Genomic DNA, 19,905 nt, shown 5'->3' on the forward strand with positions numbered 1-19,905 from the left:
AGTCTTTAAGGAGATAAGCACATTTAGGCCATAGAAGATAAAACAGCACAGCTCTTACTAGGGAAGAGAATGATGTCCTCAGTCTCAATAAAGACCATGAGAACCTGCTAATTATATGAGATTTTCTTTGTATGTCTCTGCCATTGAAACCTGGGAAGCACTTAGACAGGTTTTGCCAGTATATTTACCAATAATTTTGTCTTTATATAGTGGGACCCTGACATCTATTTTACAGCATACTTGTATACCATGCAAATTCATTTTCATAGAAAGAACTTTAGACACTTAAGCTTTCTGACTTCCAGCCAGTCTTGGAATTATGTAAACATATGTGTAGACAGCCTGGACATTTACAGACTCATGACAAAAAAAAGAGAAGTGATTCTATCCAAATGAAAAATTTCAGTTGCCCATTTAATGAAAAATATGCTGAACAAAGAAGCAACACATAGGAAGGAGAAGTCTTTGGTATTAACACCTCAGCTGCATTACTATGATCAGAAACACTATGTGATGTTTAAAAATGGATCAGTTCAAGGATAAATCCCTTATTCTTAGGAGCAGGTCACAGTTACCATACTGGCAGTGACCAAGCACTGGACAGTTCTTCATACCTCTAAGCTCTTATGATGGATGAAAAGTAAAGACAATACCTGCCAGTAATTGTAAAAGAAATCCTCTTTTATCATACCTTACTGATATATAAAACAGCATGAGAGATTCATTTATTCACACCACTTCAAATCTTAATATATACACAGATGGCCTATTTTCCTCATCTTTACTCTTTGTAAAACCAAAGTTAAAGGAAATTAAAGGAACAAACCATCCTTCCCCCAGAACTAGAAGGCAGGTGCTAGTGTCAGTGATTTCCAAGTATAATCACTGAAGTGGAAGTTTAATGCTTCCTTTCTAATCACATCTCAATAAATGCTAATGTTAAATGAGTACTTTACTGCAGTTCAAATTCTTGAGAATTTGAGTGGTTTGGTTTATTTTGTTTATTGGGATTTTGGGTTTGTGCTGGTTCCTGACAGAATTAATCTCTCTCCATAGCCACAATGGTGAAAGACCCTTTGTACCGAGAATATGTGACCCTCTTACAAGGTAAACCCTGCTATATCCATACATCTTGGGCCAGTTGTATTTTTCTCATCTTTCAACAGATCACATTTTTGCAGCAGCTCCTATCTGACAAAAGACTACTTTGCTTTTTAGAACTTAATTCTGCTTTTCTACATTCCACGAACCTTCCAGCCAGAGCCTCCCATCAAGCAGTCCTTCACACCTCCCCGACAATTGTAGCGAAGTACTATATGACCAGCAGTCTCCAGTGGAAAGTACAATTGCCACTAGAGAGCAGCAAGGGACCAGTTGTCTACAAGCTCACAACTGAATCCAGATCAGTTCTTTTTCTTGGCGTTTGTTTGTTTGAAGGGTATTTACAATTTCCTTCATGGAGTAGAATTATGTCAGCTGGAATATATTATTCCAACTGAAAAAAAACCAAACCACTTTTATTTATGACCAGGTAATAACAGAAAGACTTCCCATCATAGCTTTATCTTCAGTCTTCTCTGTGTTTTTAATGATTTCCAGTGCATTTCTCACATATGCAGAGGAAAAGAAAATCTAATATTTTAGTACTGGGGTGGTGGTGGTGAGGAGAAAGGAACTTGGGAAATAAAGAGAGACAAACTCAGAATAAAAGTCACCTGGACATTTAGTTGCTACAAGCTGGCTCTACACCCACTCAATGCAGTAAAACATGATTTTGAAATATGAGTTTTAAGAGCCATCTTGTAATATTTCTCCCTAAACTTTGAGAATAAACATGAGACTAAATAGAAACCAGTGCACACTATTGCATACAAAGATCAACAGAACCTTGTGCTCTGATAAATTTCCACTCTTGGATACTGTCAGTGTTATTTGTAAAGCTGTAAAGGACCAGAGATGGAAGACTTTAAGGATATGGTAACTGTCAGAAAACTATTGTCAAGACCTTGACAAAATTAAACACATCAGGGTTTTGCATACAAGTTCTTACATGCTTTTTTAATTCCTTCAACTGCCAGGAAAATGCTGTTGCTGAAATGGCCACAGATATAAAACCTAGCAAGGATCAAGGGAATTTTTTGATGTAAGCTGTAAAACTAGGCTTACAACCCAATTCAGCTGTGTTTGAAGCAATGTTTAATACATTAATGATGGTCCTTTGACAATGTGGGCCCTCTTCCCAGAAAGCTCAGGAGCAGCATTAAAATATCCTCAGCTGATGTCATAACAGAAGTCAATCTGACCAGAGGTACAATTCAGTGATATGGTTTAGCTGATGAAACAAACTTGCTTCTCCTGAAAAGGTCTCCTCTAGCTCTTTCCTGACATCCTTTAGATCCTCTTTAGACCCCTCTTAGTGCAAGGGAGGGAGCCAGATGAGGTAGCTAGGAGGCAAGGAGGAGAAAGGCACATGACAACAAGCTATTTCTCCATCCCACCATAGCCCTTAGGTCAGCTCGTCTGTCTTGTCAGACTGTACCACGAGATTTCTTTGGCAGCTAATATAGCAAGTAAACAGCAACTGTATTAGTAAATAGCAAGTCCCAGTAAACATTATTTTCTGACAAAGATTTCTCAGACTATTTGGGAGAAGAACTTACATTTCCCAGGTTTGGCTGGGATTCGGATTACAGTGGGTTTTCGGGCTAAAGCTGGTTGAGCTGTCTGTTCCTTTGCAGGTTCACTTTTGGTGAGGAACTGAAATGGATCTAAAGGGAAAAAAACAAAACAAAACAAACATACCATATTTAATACTTACTTGTTGAGCACAAATCTCACTTCCATTATTAAGAACATTCATATTTCACACCCAAGAAAATCATTAAAAAATAGCTAAACAAGGCTGATGCAAATAGTGTACTCAGCTCTTTGTAAATAATGTCTTTTCTGTACATCTGCATTCATAGCTGACTTAACATAAACATGCTCCAGATGCCTTCTAGGATTATATAAGCTACAGACAAGAGGAACTGAATTGCTTGGTAATGGAGACCTAAACTCAGATGGCTTTAGGGAAACACTTTCAAAGCAGTTGCTCTAGCATGCAGGCATAGCTGTGAACACACTCACTTAAAAGTTATAGTCAATAAAATCTTGCCAAAGCTAAACAATCAGCAATGCAGCAGATAAAATGCCTACAGAAACAAAACAAAACAATGCAAAGCATTTAAATAATCATTATTACAAAATGTATTTTCTGTAGAACTGGAAGACTATGCATCGTCTTGTTGATTATAGATGTGGTGTCATGGGGAAGACTGGCTCAGACCAAGGGCTGGGAGTCATGCCTGAACTCTGCCCCTGCCCGTATCACTCATTGCTCCCGTCTTTCCAATGGACAGGCTGGTAGAGGAAAGTTTTCTGTGCTTAATAAACATAAGCACTGGCCTCTTATGAATAGGCATGGGGACACACATGCATGCAGAAAGCAGCTGTAAAAATACTTGTACAGAAATAAAATCCAAATCCACTGGGTTCTTTCTCAAGTACACCTGCATGTCAGAGAGCAATAACTGGTATCTTTTTCTCTGACATTACCAAAACCTGCAGTAAAATGGCAATACTTAATCATATAGTAAACATGTAAAATAGAAACGGGACAAGCACTCCAGACAATAAATTCTCCATGACACATATTCATAACCTCAACAACCAAGTGTGGTCTCCTCTGGTAGGCTATAGCTCAATGAGATGTTATTTATGGGGTGTCAGAGTCTCAGAGAAGAAGTATGCTGGGTGTATCCTTAAATTCCTCAGGACTTTTTATTAAAAAAACCCTTTCCCAAAACTACCACCACATGGACCTTCTAAGAAAATTTTATCTTTAACACTTTTTAAAAAACAGTTTAAAAAATTATGTATTATTAAGCCATGCTTTCTTACAGATAATTTTGGACAGCATAACACAATGCAGTTAACCAGGACACCAGAAATTTGTGTCTGGGAATACACATAAGAAAACTCCAGAAATACACTATTAATTTATGAAGCACTTCATTTAAATCTTTTTAGCATTTTAATTACAAAAGCCTTGGCATTTTTAGAGAGAGAGGAAGAAGACCAAGTACATCGAGCTCTGTTTGTTGGGGTGTTTTTAATAAAAAACAGGCCCAAAGTCATTTCAGAAAGAGAAAACCCTGGGTAATAACAAGCTGCTGAATTAGATAATGAACTGCTCTCCCACAGGCACACAACTTGTTTGCTGCAGTTCCCCCAGCCTCGGCTGCTGCTCCTCCTTGCTGGGTGATTCTGCATGCAGCCAGCCCCCTCTGCCAACGTCCCTGGCTCTCCTCTGCTCCTGTTGCCAGAGTACAGCTGTAGCAGCAGCAGAGGCAACATGCTGCAGGGCCTGTGCACACTCATCCCTGCTGAGATCTCCATCTCCTGCTATCCTCTTGCTTAAGACTGTTGCTTCAGGTAGAAGGGATCATGACAGGTCAATGATATGTCTGCAGCTAAAGATATAAGCATTTGGGCAGTACAGTCATTACAAGAAACAAAAATCTCACTCTTAGGTCAAGCCTGCAGTCACTTTTTTCTTTTTTTTTTTTTTTTTAATTCATTCTTTTATACCTATGTCTGTTAGCTACAATGCTAGCACTTGAACTGCACTTAAAGAAAGATTTGTCTAGTCTTACAGTCTGAACACTGGCATAAAAGTTCATTAGTGGAGCTGAAAAAAATCAAAACTGAAAGTGGGCCTTATTTTTCAGTGATCTGGCAACTCTACAATAGATTGAGGAATAACCCTGGCCAGGTAGCAGGACCTCAAAGCTGCACTGACCCACTGGCTGAGCAGAGGGAAGGTGAGCCGGGCTAAGTCATGGGCTCTTGACACACCCAGAACATAGGGAACACGGTGGCATGCAGAGCACATCTCTAGGTAAGTTTCTGCAGAGGTTAAGGAAGATTCTGCATTAACAATGAGGAAACAATTTTCCAAAGTCTCCATCTTATAAAAATATAGACATCATGAGAACAAGTGGTAATGCTCTGAACACCCAAAATAATCACAGATCTATATTCTTGCGAATCTGCAGGAGATTTAAAATTGTACAAAATGACTGCTTGTCAATTGTTAATCATTGCTGTGCATAGAAGTGCTTTTCTTGACCATTCAACAGTCAGCAGAGGTCTCTAAATCAATAAATTTGAGAAGTAACAATGAAGTCCAAGGAAAGTAATTTCTAGGGCTGACAAAACCACTCGGTGAATCTTAGTTTTCCACTCATTATCTAATGTTCAATTATACTGTTGTCACCTCATTATTAGTTTAAAACTCATTACCTTGCTCGTGTTATTCCATTCCCCCCGTTTTGAGTTTGCAGCAGAAATTGGCTGTGCTGCTTTGTGCAATGGGACTGACAACACATCAAATTTTTATGTTGTTTAACAACAATTGGGCATCATCCGAGCATATTTCAATAGAGGTGTGAAAACAGAATTGCTAATATACTCATTTAAAGCTTCTCAGCTCAAGGAAATGAATCTGCAAGGCATTTGCCACAACATATCAACAGACTTCAGTCGATTATTTTTTTTGTATCACACTTTACAGGGATGCTTAAAGCCTGTCTTTTCCATAATCTTGCTTCCTACAGTTTTTGTTTCAAAGGCTTATGGGTAACATATTACTGTGCTTGTTCACAGGGAAGACAAATGAAAGCTGTGTATTCAAATACAGCACATACCATCTCTTTCTTGCATTAGTTTAGGAGAAATGGTTTTTTTTGCCCTACTCTCATTTCTACCCTTTTGTTTAAAACAAAATTTAGGAGGTTACAGATGGCTATCTTCCTGAAATATGTAATGGTAGTCTTTAAATAAGTGGTAGTAAGATTGTAACAGATACCTTAGCAGCAGTAAGGGAAGTCTCCAAACAACACACTGGGAGGGCTAAAAGCACACAGCGGTAATACCTGCTGTGAAGATGCTCAGTCCAGCAAAAAGTACTCTCAGTGCAAAAGTAGTACAAAAGTTGCTGATGCTGACATTACAACACTTGCCATTACAGAGGTATGCAACTGTGTGTACTTTCAATGCTTAATTAAAAAACTTCTACATCATCTGTTAAAGGCAAGGTTTGAACATTCTCTTCACACAGAACAGTACTCTTATTGGGGTCTTCCAGGAACAGAGAATAGAGCCAAACCTCATCAATAAATGGCTTTATTATAACCCAGCCCCATATCCTGGTTGGAGTCTGTTATAGACCACCCAACCAGGAGGATGATGTCGACGAAGCATTCTATAGACAGCTTAAGGCTGTCTCAAGATCTCCTGACCTTGTCCTTATGGGCGACTTCAACCTGCCTGACATCTGCTGGGATCTCAACACAGCAGAGAGGAGGCAGTCTAGGAGGTTCTTAGACTGCATGGAGGACAGCTTCTTATCCCAGGTGCTGCGTGAGCCTACCAGGGGCAAGGCTATGCTTGACCTCCTCTTCACCAACAGGGAAGGGCTGGTGGGTGATGTGGTGGTCGGAGGCTGTTTAGGGGCCAGTGACCATGAAATAATAGAATTTTCAGTATTCAGTCAAGCTAAGAGGGCCAGCAAGAAGACCTCCACTCTGGACTTCCGGAGGGCGGACTTCAGGTTGCTCAAGGAAATAATTCAGATGGTTCCTTGGGAGAAAGCCCTTAAAAATAAAGGGGTCCAGGAGGGCTGGACCTGCTTCAAGAAAGAGCTGATGAAGGCTCAGGAGCAGGCTGTGCCAATGTGCCGGAAGAGGAGCCGCCGGGGCAGACGGCCAGCCTGGCTGTGTAATGAACTTTTAATAGAACTAAGGGAAAAAAAGAGGGTGTATAATCTGTGGAAGAAAGGTGAGGCAACCCATGGAATGTTTAAAGAGGTTGCTAGGGCATGTAGGAGGAAAATTAGGGAGGCAAAAGCATATTTGGAACTTAAACTGGCCTCTGATGTGAAGGACAACAAAAAGTCCTTCTATAAATATATTAATAGCAAGAGGAAGGGCAGGGACAACCTCCACTCCTTGGTTGACATGGAAGGAAATGTTGTAACACAGGATGAGGAAAAGGCAGAGGTACTTAACACCTTCTTTACCTCAGTTTTTACTAGCTGGAAAGAATGTCTACCAGACAGCTGGCCTGCAGAACTGGCAGAGGGAGCCAGGGAGCTGCATGGTTTCCCTGTGTTCCATGAGCAAGTGATAGGAGCTCTCCTCAGCAGCTTGGACCCCCACAAGTCCATGGGACCAGATGGGATCCATCCTAGGGTGCTGAGAGAGCTGGCAGATGAGCTGGCCAAGCCACTCTCCATTATTTTTCATCAGTCCTGGCTCACTGGAGAGATCCCAGCTGACTGGAAGCTGGCCAACGTGGTACCCATCCACAAGAAGGGCCGGTTGGATGAGCCAGGGAATTACAGGCCTGTCAGCCTGACCTCAGTGCCAGGAAAGATTATGGAGCAGGTCATCCTGAGTGCAATCACGCAACACTTAGAGGATGGCCAAGGGATCAGGCCCAGCCAGCATGGGTTTAGGAAGGGCAGGTCCTGCCTGACCAACCTGATCTCCTTCTATGATCAGGTGACCCGCCTGGTGGATGTGGGGAGGCCTGTGGATGTAGTCTACCTGGACCTCAGCAAGGCATTTGACACCGTTCCCCATAGCAAACTCCTGGCCAAGCTGTCAGCCCATGGCTTGGATGGGAGCACACTGAGATGGGTTAGGAACTGGCTGGAGGGCCGAGCCCAGAGAGTGGTAGTGAATGGTGCCACATCCAGCTGGCAGCCAGTCACCAGTGGTGTGCCCCAGGGATCAGTGCTGGGCCCCATGCTCTTTAACATCTTTATTGATGATCTGGACGAGGGCATCGAGTCCATCATCAGTAAATTTGCTGATGACACCAAGCTGGGGGCAGGAGTTGATCTGCTGGAGGGTAGAGAGGCTCTGCAGAGGGACCTCGACAGGCTGGGCAGATGGGCAGAGTCCAACAGCATGAGATTTAACACATCCAAGTGCCGGGTTCTGCACATTGGCCACAGCAACCCCATGCAGAGCTACAGGCTGGGGTCAGAGTGGCTGGAGAGCAGTCAGGCTGAGAGGGACCTGGGGGTGCTGGTCGACGGTAGACTGAACATGAGCCTGCAGTGTGCCCAGGCAGCTAAGAGGGCCAATGGCATCCTGGCCTGCATCAGGAACAGTGTGGCCACCAGGAGCAGGGAGGTCATTCTGCCCCTGTACACTGCACTGGTTAGGCCGCACCTCGAGTACTGTGTCCAGTTCTGGGCCCCTCAGTTTAGGAAGGATGTTGACTTGCTGGAACGAGTCCAGAGAAGAGCAACAAAGTTGGTGAGGGGTTTGGAACATAAGCCCTACGAGGAGAGGCTGAGGGAGCTGGGGTTGCTTAACCTGGAGAAGAGGAGACTCAGGGGTGACCTTATTACTCTCTACAACTACCTGAAGGGAGGTTGTAGACAGACGGATGTTGGTCTCTTCTCCCAGGCAAGCAGTACCAGAACAAGAGGACACAGTCTCAGGCTGCGCCAGGGGAGATACAGGCTGGATGTTAGAAAAAAGTTCTATACAGAAAGAGTGATTGCACATTGGAATGGGCTGCCTGGGGAGGTGGTGGAGTCACCATCACTGGAGGTTTTTAGGAGAAGACTTGACGGGGTGCTTGGTGCCGTGGGTTAGTTGCTTGGGCAGAGTTGGATTGGTTGATGGGTTGGACGCGATGATCTTGAAGGTCTCTTCCAACCTGGTTTATTCTATGTATTCTATGTATTCTCTGTTGTTTGTGGAAGTATCCTTAACCCGTACTTGGGGAAAGATTTTCAGCAACAGGCCCCTCTAGTAATACAGCTCAAAATTCAATGGAAACTTGACAGATAACATCCCAAAGAGGAACAGGGCTCATACTCAAGAAACACTGTGAAATGCTATATCCAAAAGTCTGATATTCCCTCAGACATTCTAAATCTCAATCTATTTAGAACTGTAAATAGACACTTTAGACAGATATCCTACCTAAATTTCAGCATCAGTGATTTTCCTAATCTCAGTTGCCCCCGGTATTTTTATTCACTGAAATTAAGAGGTCACATTTCTTGCAAATGACTGAGATGTAACAATATGGACTACACCACCTTTCTCAAAACACACAATTTGCAGCTCTTTCACCATGGGAAACTGGCATGATGTGGTCAAGATCATATCTCTTAGAAGATTGGGAATTTGAAAGAAAAAAAAATAAATTAGGGAGAATGGGGTTCAGACTGTTTCAGGATGTAACCTGTGCATAACCTGAAAATAAGCTCAGGTGAAACTCAAGCTTCTCAGCATTTTCCAAACACAAGGAGAGTAGACCACCAGCTCACTCAAATCCAAGAAATAAACTCTTCAGGAGTAGACTTAGTATGGCTTCATACTTCAAATTGGAGCAGAGACAGACAAATTTGCTACCATAATGTTCTAGGATTTCTTTCTCCCCAGTCAACGGACAGTTTTTTCATGACCTGCCCAGTTATTCTGGTAGAGGCTATGAATGGACTGTGTGGTCCTGCTTCATTCAAAGATCAGGCCAAGGAGCATTACTTTAAGCAATATGGCACATTCAGCCAAACAGGTACTTGAGTGGGCATAAAAGTTTGTTATATGTAATAACCTTAACATATCTATAGCTTTTCCAATGTGGGTCTCAAAGCATTATTTTTTTCCTGTGCCTGCTTGTGCTCTTGTATCCAAAGCACACAATGCTGGAGCAAACACACAGTAATTTCAGGAAGTTTTATCTCAAGGATTATTTTTCCTCCCAGAAACATTATGTCCAGAAACCTCAAACTTCTCACACATTAACAAGATTTATTTTTTTTAAGTGTGTGCAGAGACTTTAGGACAGGAAAAAAAATATGCAGCAACAATTATTGCTACTCTGAGCAGTGAACTGCTTGCTCCCTGTTCACTGCTGACATCTGATAGATTACCACAAAAAAGCAAGGTAACTCAAGGCCAGTTTTTGAGGAATGAGTCCAATCTAAAGAATGAATGATGGTTACAGGATACATATGGAGCTTGCAGAAGGAAGTTAGCCATCAACATGACAAAAGTGCACAGTCAAAGGACTATGCAGAGTTTGATACTCTCTGGAATGTGCTGAAAAGTAAATTGCTGAGATAAACAACAGAAGATCCAATCAAAATGTACTTGTTGCAAATGCAAGATGTCCTTAACTGAGCAATGAAATATCTCTTCCAGAGCATTAGAAAGTTGGAGAGTAAGTAAAATCTACCACTAGAATAGCACAATTTCTTGGGCTATTGTAACACTTAGTGGCACACAAGTACTTAGGGGACTGAAAACTACAGTGCTTCATCACACACTGAGATAGATATAAATGGGCCCTTTCCAAGATCTCAGCACTTCTCTCTCAAGCTGCAGAAATGCCCATACTTTTACTATCTGTGTATATCTAAAAGCACAACTGTCAGGTGCATTGCTAGCCAGTCCATACTAGTAAGGTGATAGCAATTACTGTGCCTTTGACTCAATGACTACTTACACCAGCACGAGCTTTTATGAGAGAGTAAATCTATTAATCTATTTTGCTAGTTGAAGGAATATATTTTGCTAGGATAAATGAGAATTTGAGCCTTCAGGAAGTCTCTAATTCAACCTCCTTCCAGAACAGGCCATGACATTGTGTTCTTAGAAGTTAGTTGCATAGCCTAGTTTGACTTAAAAAATGGGATGCTGAGGGTATTTGGACATACAACGAGTTAAAAAAAACCCAAACCTGCGATTATCCTGAAGACAAAGAAACAGCCTTGTCCATTCTTGCCAGGTGAATGAACGCTCATTTGTTGGCAAGAGATTCAGGACAGAGCACAGACCTGTACCTCCACTACTCCACCCAACAGTAGCATGTCTTCAAGTAAATCTGGTTCTGTCAGGAGCTTAAGATAAACAACAGATTCAAATGGATAAGTTTGCTCACTCTTTCCTGAGGACAATCCTTTTGGCAGAATGTAGAAAAAGGAGACAGGTAACTGAAATGACCACAACAAGAGCCATCAGAAGTAACATAGCAGAATCCTGAACAAATGCTGCATTATTTTAACATGTGTCCTGGACTAATCTATCAGTTAGAAATATTTTGCTTCCTTTTTTTCTTTTCCTTCCTGAGGAAGCAATTAAAACCAAGCAGCTGGGCAATATCCCCACAGCAGGCATATTTGGAGTTACTCAAGAAGCAGTTTTTGTGAACTGACAACAGTATTACACAAACTCCACCATCAACACCACAGGAAGGAATAATGCATATAAATAATAATAAACCAGGTTGGAAGAGACCTTCAAGATCATCGCATCCAACCCCTCAACCAATCCAACCCACCTAAACAACTAAACCATGGCACCAAGCACCCCATCAAGTCTCCTCCTGAACACCTCCAATGATGATGGCTCCACCACCTCCCTGGGCAGCCCATTCCAATGGGCAATATCTCTCTCTGTATAGAACTTCTTCCTAACATCTAACCTAAACCTCCCCTGGTGCAGCCTGAGACTGTGTCCTCTTGTTCTGGTGCTGGCTGCCTGGGAGAAGAGACCAACCTCCGCCTGTCTACAGCCTCCCTTCAGGTAGTTGTAGAGAGTAATAAGGTCACCCCTGAGTGTCCTCCTCTCCAGGCTAAGCAACCCCAGCTCCCTCAGTCTCTCCTCATAGGGCTTGTGTTCCAAACCCCTCACCAACTTTGTTGCCCTTCTCTGGACTCGCTCCAGCAAGTCAACATCCTTCCTAAACTGAGGGGCCCAGAACTGGACACAGTACTCGAGGTGCGGCCTAACCAGTGCAGTGTACAGGGGCAGAATGACCTCCCTGTTCCTGCTGGCCACACTGTTCCTGATACAGGCCAGGATGCCACTGGCCTTCTTGGCTGCCTGGGCACACTGCAGGCTCATGTTCAGCCTACCATCCACCAGTACCCCCAGGTCCCTCTCTGCCTGGCTGCTCTCCAGCCACTCTGACCCCAGCCTGTAGCTCTGCATGGGGTTGTTGTGGCCAATGTGCAGAACCCGGCACTTGGATGTGTTAAATCTCATGCCGTTGGACTCTGCATGGATAGCAGCACTGGTTTGGTTGGCTTGTTTGTTCTTGGTTGTTGTTTTCATTTCATAATGTGATGGGAGTAGGTAGGTAGATAGATGGACAGACGGGTGGATAGACAGCTAAAATAATTAAGAAATGCAGTAGCCATATTACTGTTATGATTTAAATACACTAATATGAAAATATAAAGAGAGAGCTGTCTCCAGCTGGCAAGGTAAGGCTCTCTCTGAATTACTTTTCAAAGCATTTGGTTTAAATCAAGATCTGGGGTATCAGACAGAGAGCAATCAGTGAATCATAGGCTGTTTTAGAGAGGGAAAATGAGAGAGAGGAATAACTCTCCACAAGCAAAAAGGAATTAAAACATTCCAGCAAGAATGTAATTTAAGCGTGTGCTTTAAATGCACTCTAACCTTATTTTCTTTGTCCAAAATATACACTCTCAGAACATTTAGCAAGCAGGCACACTTTAAAACATGCTTTAACACAGAAACTAATACAAACTGTCATGGATCTTCTGAATCCATGGAATTTACACTCAGTTCAACTTGCACTGGAATTCATTTCCATGCCTTTGTAAAAATAGGTCAGTGAGAAGAGTCCAGCTGACAGATTACCAAAACTTTTAACCTTCAAGAACTGCACAAATGCCTGTCAGAAGCTGTAAGAGAAATGCAAAAAATATCCAAGGTGAGCCAAAATATCACAACTGTCATCAAAGCATCAACACTTCAGGATTTAGAGTCCCAAAGAGATGCCTTTGCATTCTAAATGACTGACTTGAACAGGAGTAATTTCATTAGGATACAGATTACTCTGAACATTATCTCTAACCTTTGAGTCCAAAATTATGGCACTTAAAATTGGCATCAGCGTTGGCTGCTCATGAAAGGTGCAGTTCTACAGATCTGTCATTCCTGACTTCTCCTTCCTGGCACTTCTCTTGGGCCAGCATCAGACATGGGTTGGATGCAAGGTTCTGCCACAGTCTTCCTCTGAATCTCAGAGCTGTTGAACTTCCAAAGCTCCTACAGACTTCAACTGGCCAACTGGATCATTAATGTTTGGATAAGGCCAAGTTCACTCTACTAACAGCTGTGCTGTTGGAGATGCTGTCAAACACTGATGAGACCTATGGGATTGCCTGAGGTAGACTTGAAAGAATATCATCCAGACACCTTTGGTAGTTAAACTGCCAGTTAAACACTGACAGTCAAACTGGTGGAACTATAAACCGGTTTGTTGCCAACGCTGCTGATCTTAGCAGACAGATAATATTCAAATATCTTTCCTTCTGTGGAGATGGCAGACTTCTGATACAGAATCACAGAATTGTCAGGGTTGGAAGGGACCTCATCAAGTTCCAACCACCCTGCCAAGGGCAGGGACACTTTCCACTTGATTGGGTTGCCCAGAGCCACATCCAGCCTGGCCTTAAAAACAGTTAGAGGAAGCTGATGTCTTATGTCAGTCAAATAAATTGCTGTGAAGACTCTGTATTTGTTTTGCCTGTTTTACCTTTTCAGTCATATGACCACCTCAACCTCTCTGCCCTCCCCATCACCAGAAGGTGAAGGATGCTTCTCCTTCTTACTTTTGCCTCAGGTGTAAGCCCTCGCAGCAGCCATTGATCTCTCCATCTCTACATATATCTATACATCTGAGTACCAGATGTGTTTGTGCTGTGTCACAAAAAAAATAAGTATTCTGAATGGTGTAACACTGCTCTTTGACAATCAAGCTAGTGGCACTTCGTTTCAAATACCACTGCATAAAAGCCTTCTTCCTTTCCTAGGGTTGACATAACAACAAGCAGAGTGCTGTCATTTTGGTAAGTAATGACAATGACAAATAGGTAAGAAATTCAAAGGTCTGGAGAACTGGAAACAAGAGCTTCCCTTCCTAATTTTATAAAACATTTTTCCTGTGGATTGATCTTGCAAATCCTAAGCTGCTCCTATGGGAACACGAGAAATAGCTAGAGTTAGTGCTCCACCTTGCCTCATTTTTCAGAAAGCCAGTGCTCTTCTTGTGGATGCTTTGTCAGGACATAGCACAGCATTAATAATCGTAACTACAGGATACGATCTTGAGCCTACAAATGTCTGCAAAACACTGGCATGAATCCTAATTTTACAATGTAATAAAGTGATAATGCTGTCAGGAGTTTTTCTCTTTAGTATGAAAGAAAGAGTTGCAGCAAAGATGCTATTTTATTGAATCAATAAAATCACAGGTAACTTAATAAGTCAGGAAACTATTATCTGAATAATTCTTCTGTTAGCCATGAGAATGGAAAATATTTTCTTCTTAATTAAATCCAAAATAAAACCTAGGACACCAACCAGAATGATGAAGACTGATATTCATACCATTTCATGATGAAAGCTGTATGGGTTTGTTTCAGGCCACTTTTGTTTGAGATCACTCAGCCTCTGATCTAAGAGTAGTATTAATGGTATTTATTTTCTCCAAGCTGGGAGAAAGGCTTTTTTTTTTTTGTGTATATAGCAAAACTCTACTCTGCTCTTGTGAGACTCCACCTGGAGTACTGTGTCCAGTTCTGGTGCTCCCAGCCTAAGAGGGACAATGAACTGCTGGAGAGGATCAAGAAGGAGCCCACAAAGATGATCAGAGGGCTGGAACACCTCCCCTGTGGGGACAGGCTGAGAGAGTTGGGGCTGTTCAGCCTGAAGAAAAGATGGCTCCTGTGAGACCTTATAGCAGCCTTCCAGTATGTGAAGGGGGCCTACAAGAAAGCAGGGAAGAGACTTCTTACAACCTCTTGTCGTGATAAGACAAGAGGAAACAGCTTTAACTTGAGGAGGGCAGATTTAGGCTGGGTATCAGGATGAAATTCTTTAGTGAGGGTGGTGAGACACTGGAACAATTTGCGCAGGGAGGTTGTGAATGCTACCTCCCTAGAAGGCCTTGAGCAACCTGGTCTAGTGGAAGGTGTCTTTGCCTGTGGCAGGGAGGTGGGAACTAGGTGATCTTTGAGGTCCATTCCAACCTAAATTATTCTATGAAACCATCATTTTTGGTTTTATGTACTTCAAGTATGTAAGTATTCTCTTTTGCGTACTACTTAGAGCAGTTACATTTCCCCTCTGTGTGTTGTACCTATTCATTAACACCAAATTACTGAAATGACAAGTTTTACCCTAAATGCACAGAAAACCAGTTATCTTTGTGCTTCTAACTTTCTTTTAAAACCATCACATGCACAGTGGCCGTCCCACGACTCCAGTCTCCAGACACGATGATCATGACTTTGCTCCCAGCTAGACACTGTCAGCCATGCACTTCCTTGACATATGAACAAAATGCCTCTCCAGTCACCCTATACACCTGCCTTCTTCCAGGCTTGGTACAGCTTCTGCAGTGTTCCTGAAATCAATCAGTCCAAGAGAAAACGGGCTTGTATCCACATTGACCTAACCACCTCTCCTGCAGGATCTGCTGTTGCCTTCTTTCACTGCTTTCATAAGCCCCCCTGAGATCTGTAGGTTCAAGCATACCAGTATTAACAGTTTATGGCTTTAAGGGAGTTTCTGTATCTGTCTTGGGTTTTTATGCCAGTACAGAGGAGAAACAACAACAAATCAGAACTTCATCTAACGATGTGAAGAAATCACATTTGTTAACAATCATTAACAGTGATTTACTGTGACAACTACACGGTAACTATGCTTCTCTTTTCAGAAAGATGGGATGTTTCATACTAAATGAGGTCAAAAAAAAAAAGAAAGATTAAAAATCATAGTTAGTGCTTTAAACAAGCATTTTGTATGACACCACATCTGCTTTAAAGCAGGACTCTCCCTAAACTGTAATGCAGCTGCTAAGTTAAATCAGGACATACATGAATTCTAAGAGGGAAAATCCTATTGCTATAAAATTTGGTGATAGCTCCACACTCATCTATGTCTTTAAAGAAAACAGCATTAAAAAAGATGAGCACAAGTGCTTAATGGAATCAAACAAGGTTTATGAAAGGAGTGTAGCTGTAGTAATTAATTTGTCAATATGAAATAATTAGCTTATTAGGAAAAAAAATGAAGTTGTATAACAAGCACATAGGTGCATGACAAGACAAGACAAAGACAGGAAAGATAAAGTAAGTAGGCACTGGTGAGATAGCCACAGTACTCCAGTATGTCTGATCACAAGTTTCCTTACATGCAGCAAACATTGCTGCCTCTCTAGATGACAGAATCATAGAATAGTTAAGGTAGAACATTGCCAAGTCTACCACTAAACCATGTCTTTAAGCATGACATCCCCATGGGGTTTTCTGGACACTTCCAGGCATGATGATACCACCATTTCTCTGGGTAGCCTGTTCCAACGCTTAACCACTCTTTCAGTTAAGAAATTTCTCCTAACATCCATTATAAAGCTTCCCTGTCACAGCTTGAGGCCATTTCCTCTCATCATTTGTTACCTAGGAGAAGAGACTGACCCCCACCTTGACTCCTACCTCTCTACAACCTCCTTTCAGGTAGTCATAGAGATAGAGATAATGTCTCTCCCCTTACTAGGTCTCCACTACAGAAATTCAGGCACTCAAATAAATTAGTTAGAAAGAATGGCAAGAGATAAGTGCCCCAGGTTCCCCAGGGAGAACTGTGATACACACTGCAGGTGACATCTAGCGCATAACATCATCTTTTATCGTTATTTTAGTAATCACACAATACATCCATCAGACAAGTTCTGAGATTTATATAGCACTGAAACCTCCTGAGTCTCAAAATCCAAGTACTTTCATAGTGAACTTGACACAATAGAAACCCAAGAACATAATATGCACACATAAAGCCCCTCAAGACAGGTAGACGTAACTCACACAGGATCACACACCTGCAAAGAGTAACCACAGCAACAGTTTAAAAGAATTTCTGCTTACCTGCTGCTGCTTCAGAACTGATGCTATCTTTAACTGCACAAGCTGGACTTAGGGGCAAAACATCATCATCAAAACTGATTAGATCTCCCTCCATATCAAGTTTATTTTGCGAAGCAGGTACTGAAGAGTTGGCTGAGGATGATGACTCCCCAGGAGACTTGAAACCCTTTTCCTGGGCAGATACAGAAGCTCGTGGGGGAGCAGCAATTGGTTTTAGTGAGGCCAAAGAAAGGACAGGATTCTCTGTGTAACATGACTTTTTGGGAACAAGAGGCCTTGGAGTGGGAACAGGATATTTCTTTTGTCCGTCGCTGTTCTCTGCAACTGATCCACTCCTTGCATCAAGAAAATCAGGACTGTTACTTTCAGCAAGGCCAGGTTTTGGCTTCTTTGGCAGTTCAGGTTTGGTTACAACACTGCTCCCAGCTACTTCAGGTTGAGGCTGCAGTTCCTTGGAAGGTAATGATTTGCTTTCTGTCCATGCATCCCAGTCTCCTGAAATTCTGCTTACATCTGGCTTTGGAGCAACCTCTGGTTTCTTTGCAGTAACAGGTCTTGGAGGGAACAAACGAGGGGCAATTTCTGGCTTTTTTGATAATCCTGAGGTATCATTAGTTCCTTGGGATTCAAAAACTTTGATCCTTGAAACAACACTATTTTGGCTCTTTTCTATACTCATGCTGTCCATTGCCAACTGATTGTCTGGCAAGCTATCGTCCAAGAGAGGCGACTGCTGAACTGAAGGTTGCTGCCTTTTTGTTGTAGACTCTTCTACATTGTCTGTCTTACTTTCAATATTTTTGACCACAGGTCTGAGATTGCTTCTTGATCTTGGCTTTGGCACAGGACGTATCACAGCGTTGGGATTTTCTTCACACCTCTGACCTTCAGAAGTTTCAAAGACTATTAAGGGATTCTCATTTTCTGAAGGAGACCTATTCAGGAGAGATGCAGAGGGCCTAGGAGGCTTAAGAGGACTTCGCCCTATTAACAAAAAAGAAGTAGTTTTGGTTATCTATTCCAGAACAATTTAATTATGTTATTTGTTTTCATCCATCAGGACGGTAAACATGATGGTTCTCATTCCAAAGTTACTGCTGCAATTAGGTCTTTAAAAAGATGAATGAAAAAATACATGAACTCTAGGAGGAAGCTGAAGATTGCTGAAATTAATGGTATCTATACATTCTGAGTTCAAAACTACTTGTTAGCTTGCAGCATGAAGGGCATGCAAGTAACATTTAGACCAAAGAATAATACAGTAACTTCCCTAAGTGTGTTTGGTTTGCATGCTTTTCAGTCTGAACATGTAATACTGCTGCTGTTCTGATCGGACACCTGAGCTACCCTGCCCTCAAAGCAATGGCCATTATGGCTGAATTGAGCAGAACTTTCAAGATTTAATTACAGTCTGATGGTGAATGCAATGGCAGTCATTCAGAACAGAGGACTGTTACAGAAATTTACGGCTGTAATCACTCACAGAAATGTAACTGTTATTCATACTGAATGCCCCACAGGCCATCTTCAGGAGTCAGAGCAAGGTTTTCATTAATGAGAAATCCAAAACAACCTCACCTGGATAGCCTGCAGGTTCCCAGTGTGTAGGCACACTAGTTTCTACATTACTTCCTGGCAAATGGCTGATGAGTTCCTGCGGAAAGTCAGTTTGTGTTGCAGAAGTAGTGGTATGTCTAGGAGCAGCAGCATTATTGTTATTTGTTGTATTGACTTGCACTTGGTTGATTTCTTTTATCACCTGCTCGTATGATGGTGGAAGCTACAAAACAGAGATATAAATATCAGTCTACATCCATATGTGATCCTTTAAGTAAAGAGGGGGAAAAAAACCCACCCATTAAAAAACACTAAAGGGACTTATGCAGAGGACATGAACACTGTCATATACCTTTATTCAGTGTGTGAAAGCCCAAGCAAGCAAAAACTCCGTTTCTCTTTAACTTAATGTGATTTTTACCTTTGCAAATCAAACACATCTCACACAAATTCATGCTCACCTCAGCTGGAATACGCTCATTTCTCCTCCACTGAGCATGAGTCGAAGCAGAAGGGAATCCTAATCCATGAGGAGTGACAGAGCTTGCACCTGGAAACCAGGAGGAAGGCCGGAGGGGTTCAGCAGCAACAATTGTAATTTCAGGGCGCCTGGAAATGAAGGCAAAGGGGAATAATTACCTTAAACCTATACATAAAAGACCAAGATTTCCACAGCATGGGAGATCAAAACAGCTCAAGTCTTTTTTATTTTACTAAAGATGTTTTTCCATGATTTCAGAGTAACTTACCTGACCTTTCTAACAAGCATCGAGCCTTCCATTCAGAGCACCTAATTAAATGCCTAAGCCAAAAAGTAGGTTTATTGGCTTCAGTGAAATAATTTACATGCTTAAAGTACTTAAACACAAGTGTAACTCAATTAGATGGAAGAAGTCTTAATCCTTATGGGATAATGAGAACTATTCATGTGTTTGCCCTCAGCCTGCTGCAATGTGAAAACAGTAGGATAGTTAAAACTGCTCCTGGCTGGCTACCTAAAAGTTGTCTATCCTCAGACCTCTAGGGAAACCTCCCACTGTGCTAAAGCAGGGCAGAATGAGCCTCATGAGGCCTTTGGGACAGGGCCTGCTTTGCTTACAGCATCTAGTACAACAGGGATTTTGATGCCAGTCAAGGACCCATAGGCACTACCCCTGTTTTATCACTGTAACAACTGCTTTAGAGCATAAGCTGCAGTGATGGCCCCCAGTCCCAGACCATGGCCCCCAGAGAACCACTGTTCAGTCCAGAGTTATCACAAGATACAATTCAAGAAGTGAGTTTTCTGAGCAGATGAAGCATCTGCT

General features: G+C 42.1%; 1 protein-coding gene across 2 annotated transcripts in view; it reads right to left on the minus strand.

Annotated features, from left to right (window-relative positions):
* The window catches only part of SH3D19 (SH3 domain containing 19), an 81,846-nt gene that overhangs the window by 15,528 nt on the left and 46,413 nt on the right, over nucleotides 1–19,905 (minus strand). For both annotated transcript variants that reach the window (XM_054165176.1, XM_054165185.1), the window contains 4 exons: nucleotides 19,060–19,207; nucleotides 18,620–18,821; nucleotides 17,042–18,025; nucleotides 2,661–2,768 (listed from right to left, as the gene is read on the minus strand). In XM_054165176.1, the coding sequence (XP_054021151.1) occupies nucleotides 2,661–2,768; nucleotides 17,042–18,025; nucleotides 18,620–18,821; nucleotides 19,060–19,207 (1,442 nt within the window). The remainder of the gene's footprint in view (nucleotides 1–2,660; nucleotides 2,769–17,041; nucleotides 18,026–18,619; nucleotides 18,822–19,059; nucleotides 19,208–19,905) is intronic.

Source organism: Dryobates pubescens, chromosome 1 (genome assembly GCF_014839835.1).
Source record: "Dryobates pubescens isolate bDryPub1 chromosome 1, bDryPub1.pri, whole genome shotgun sequence".
Classification (NCBI taxonomy): domain Eukaryota; kingdom Metazoa; phylum Chordata; class Aves; order Piciformes; family Picidae; genus Dryobates; species Dryobates pubescens.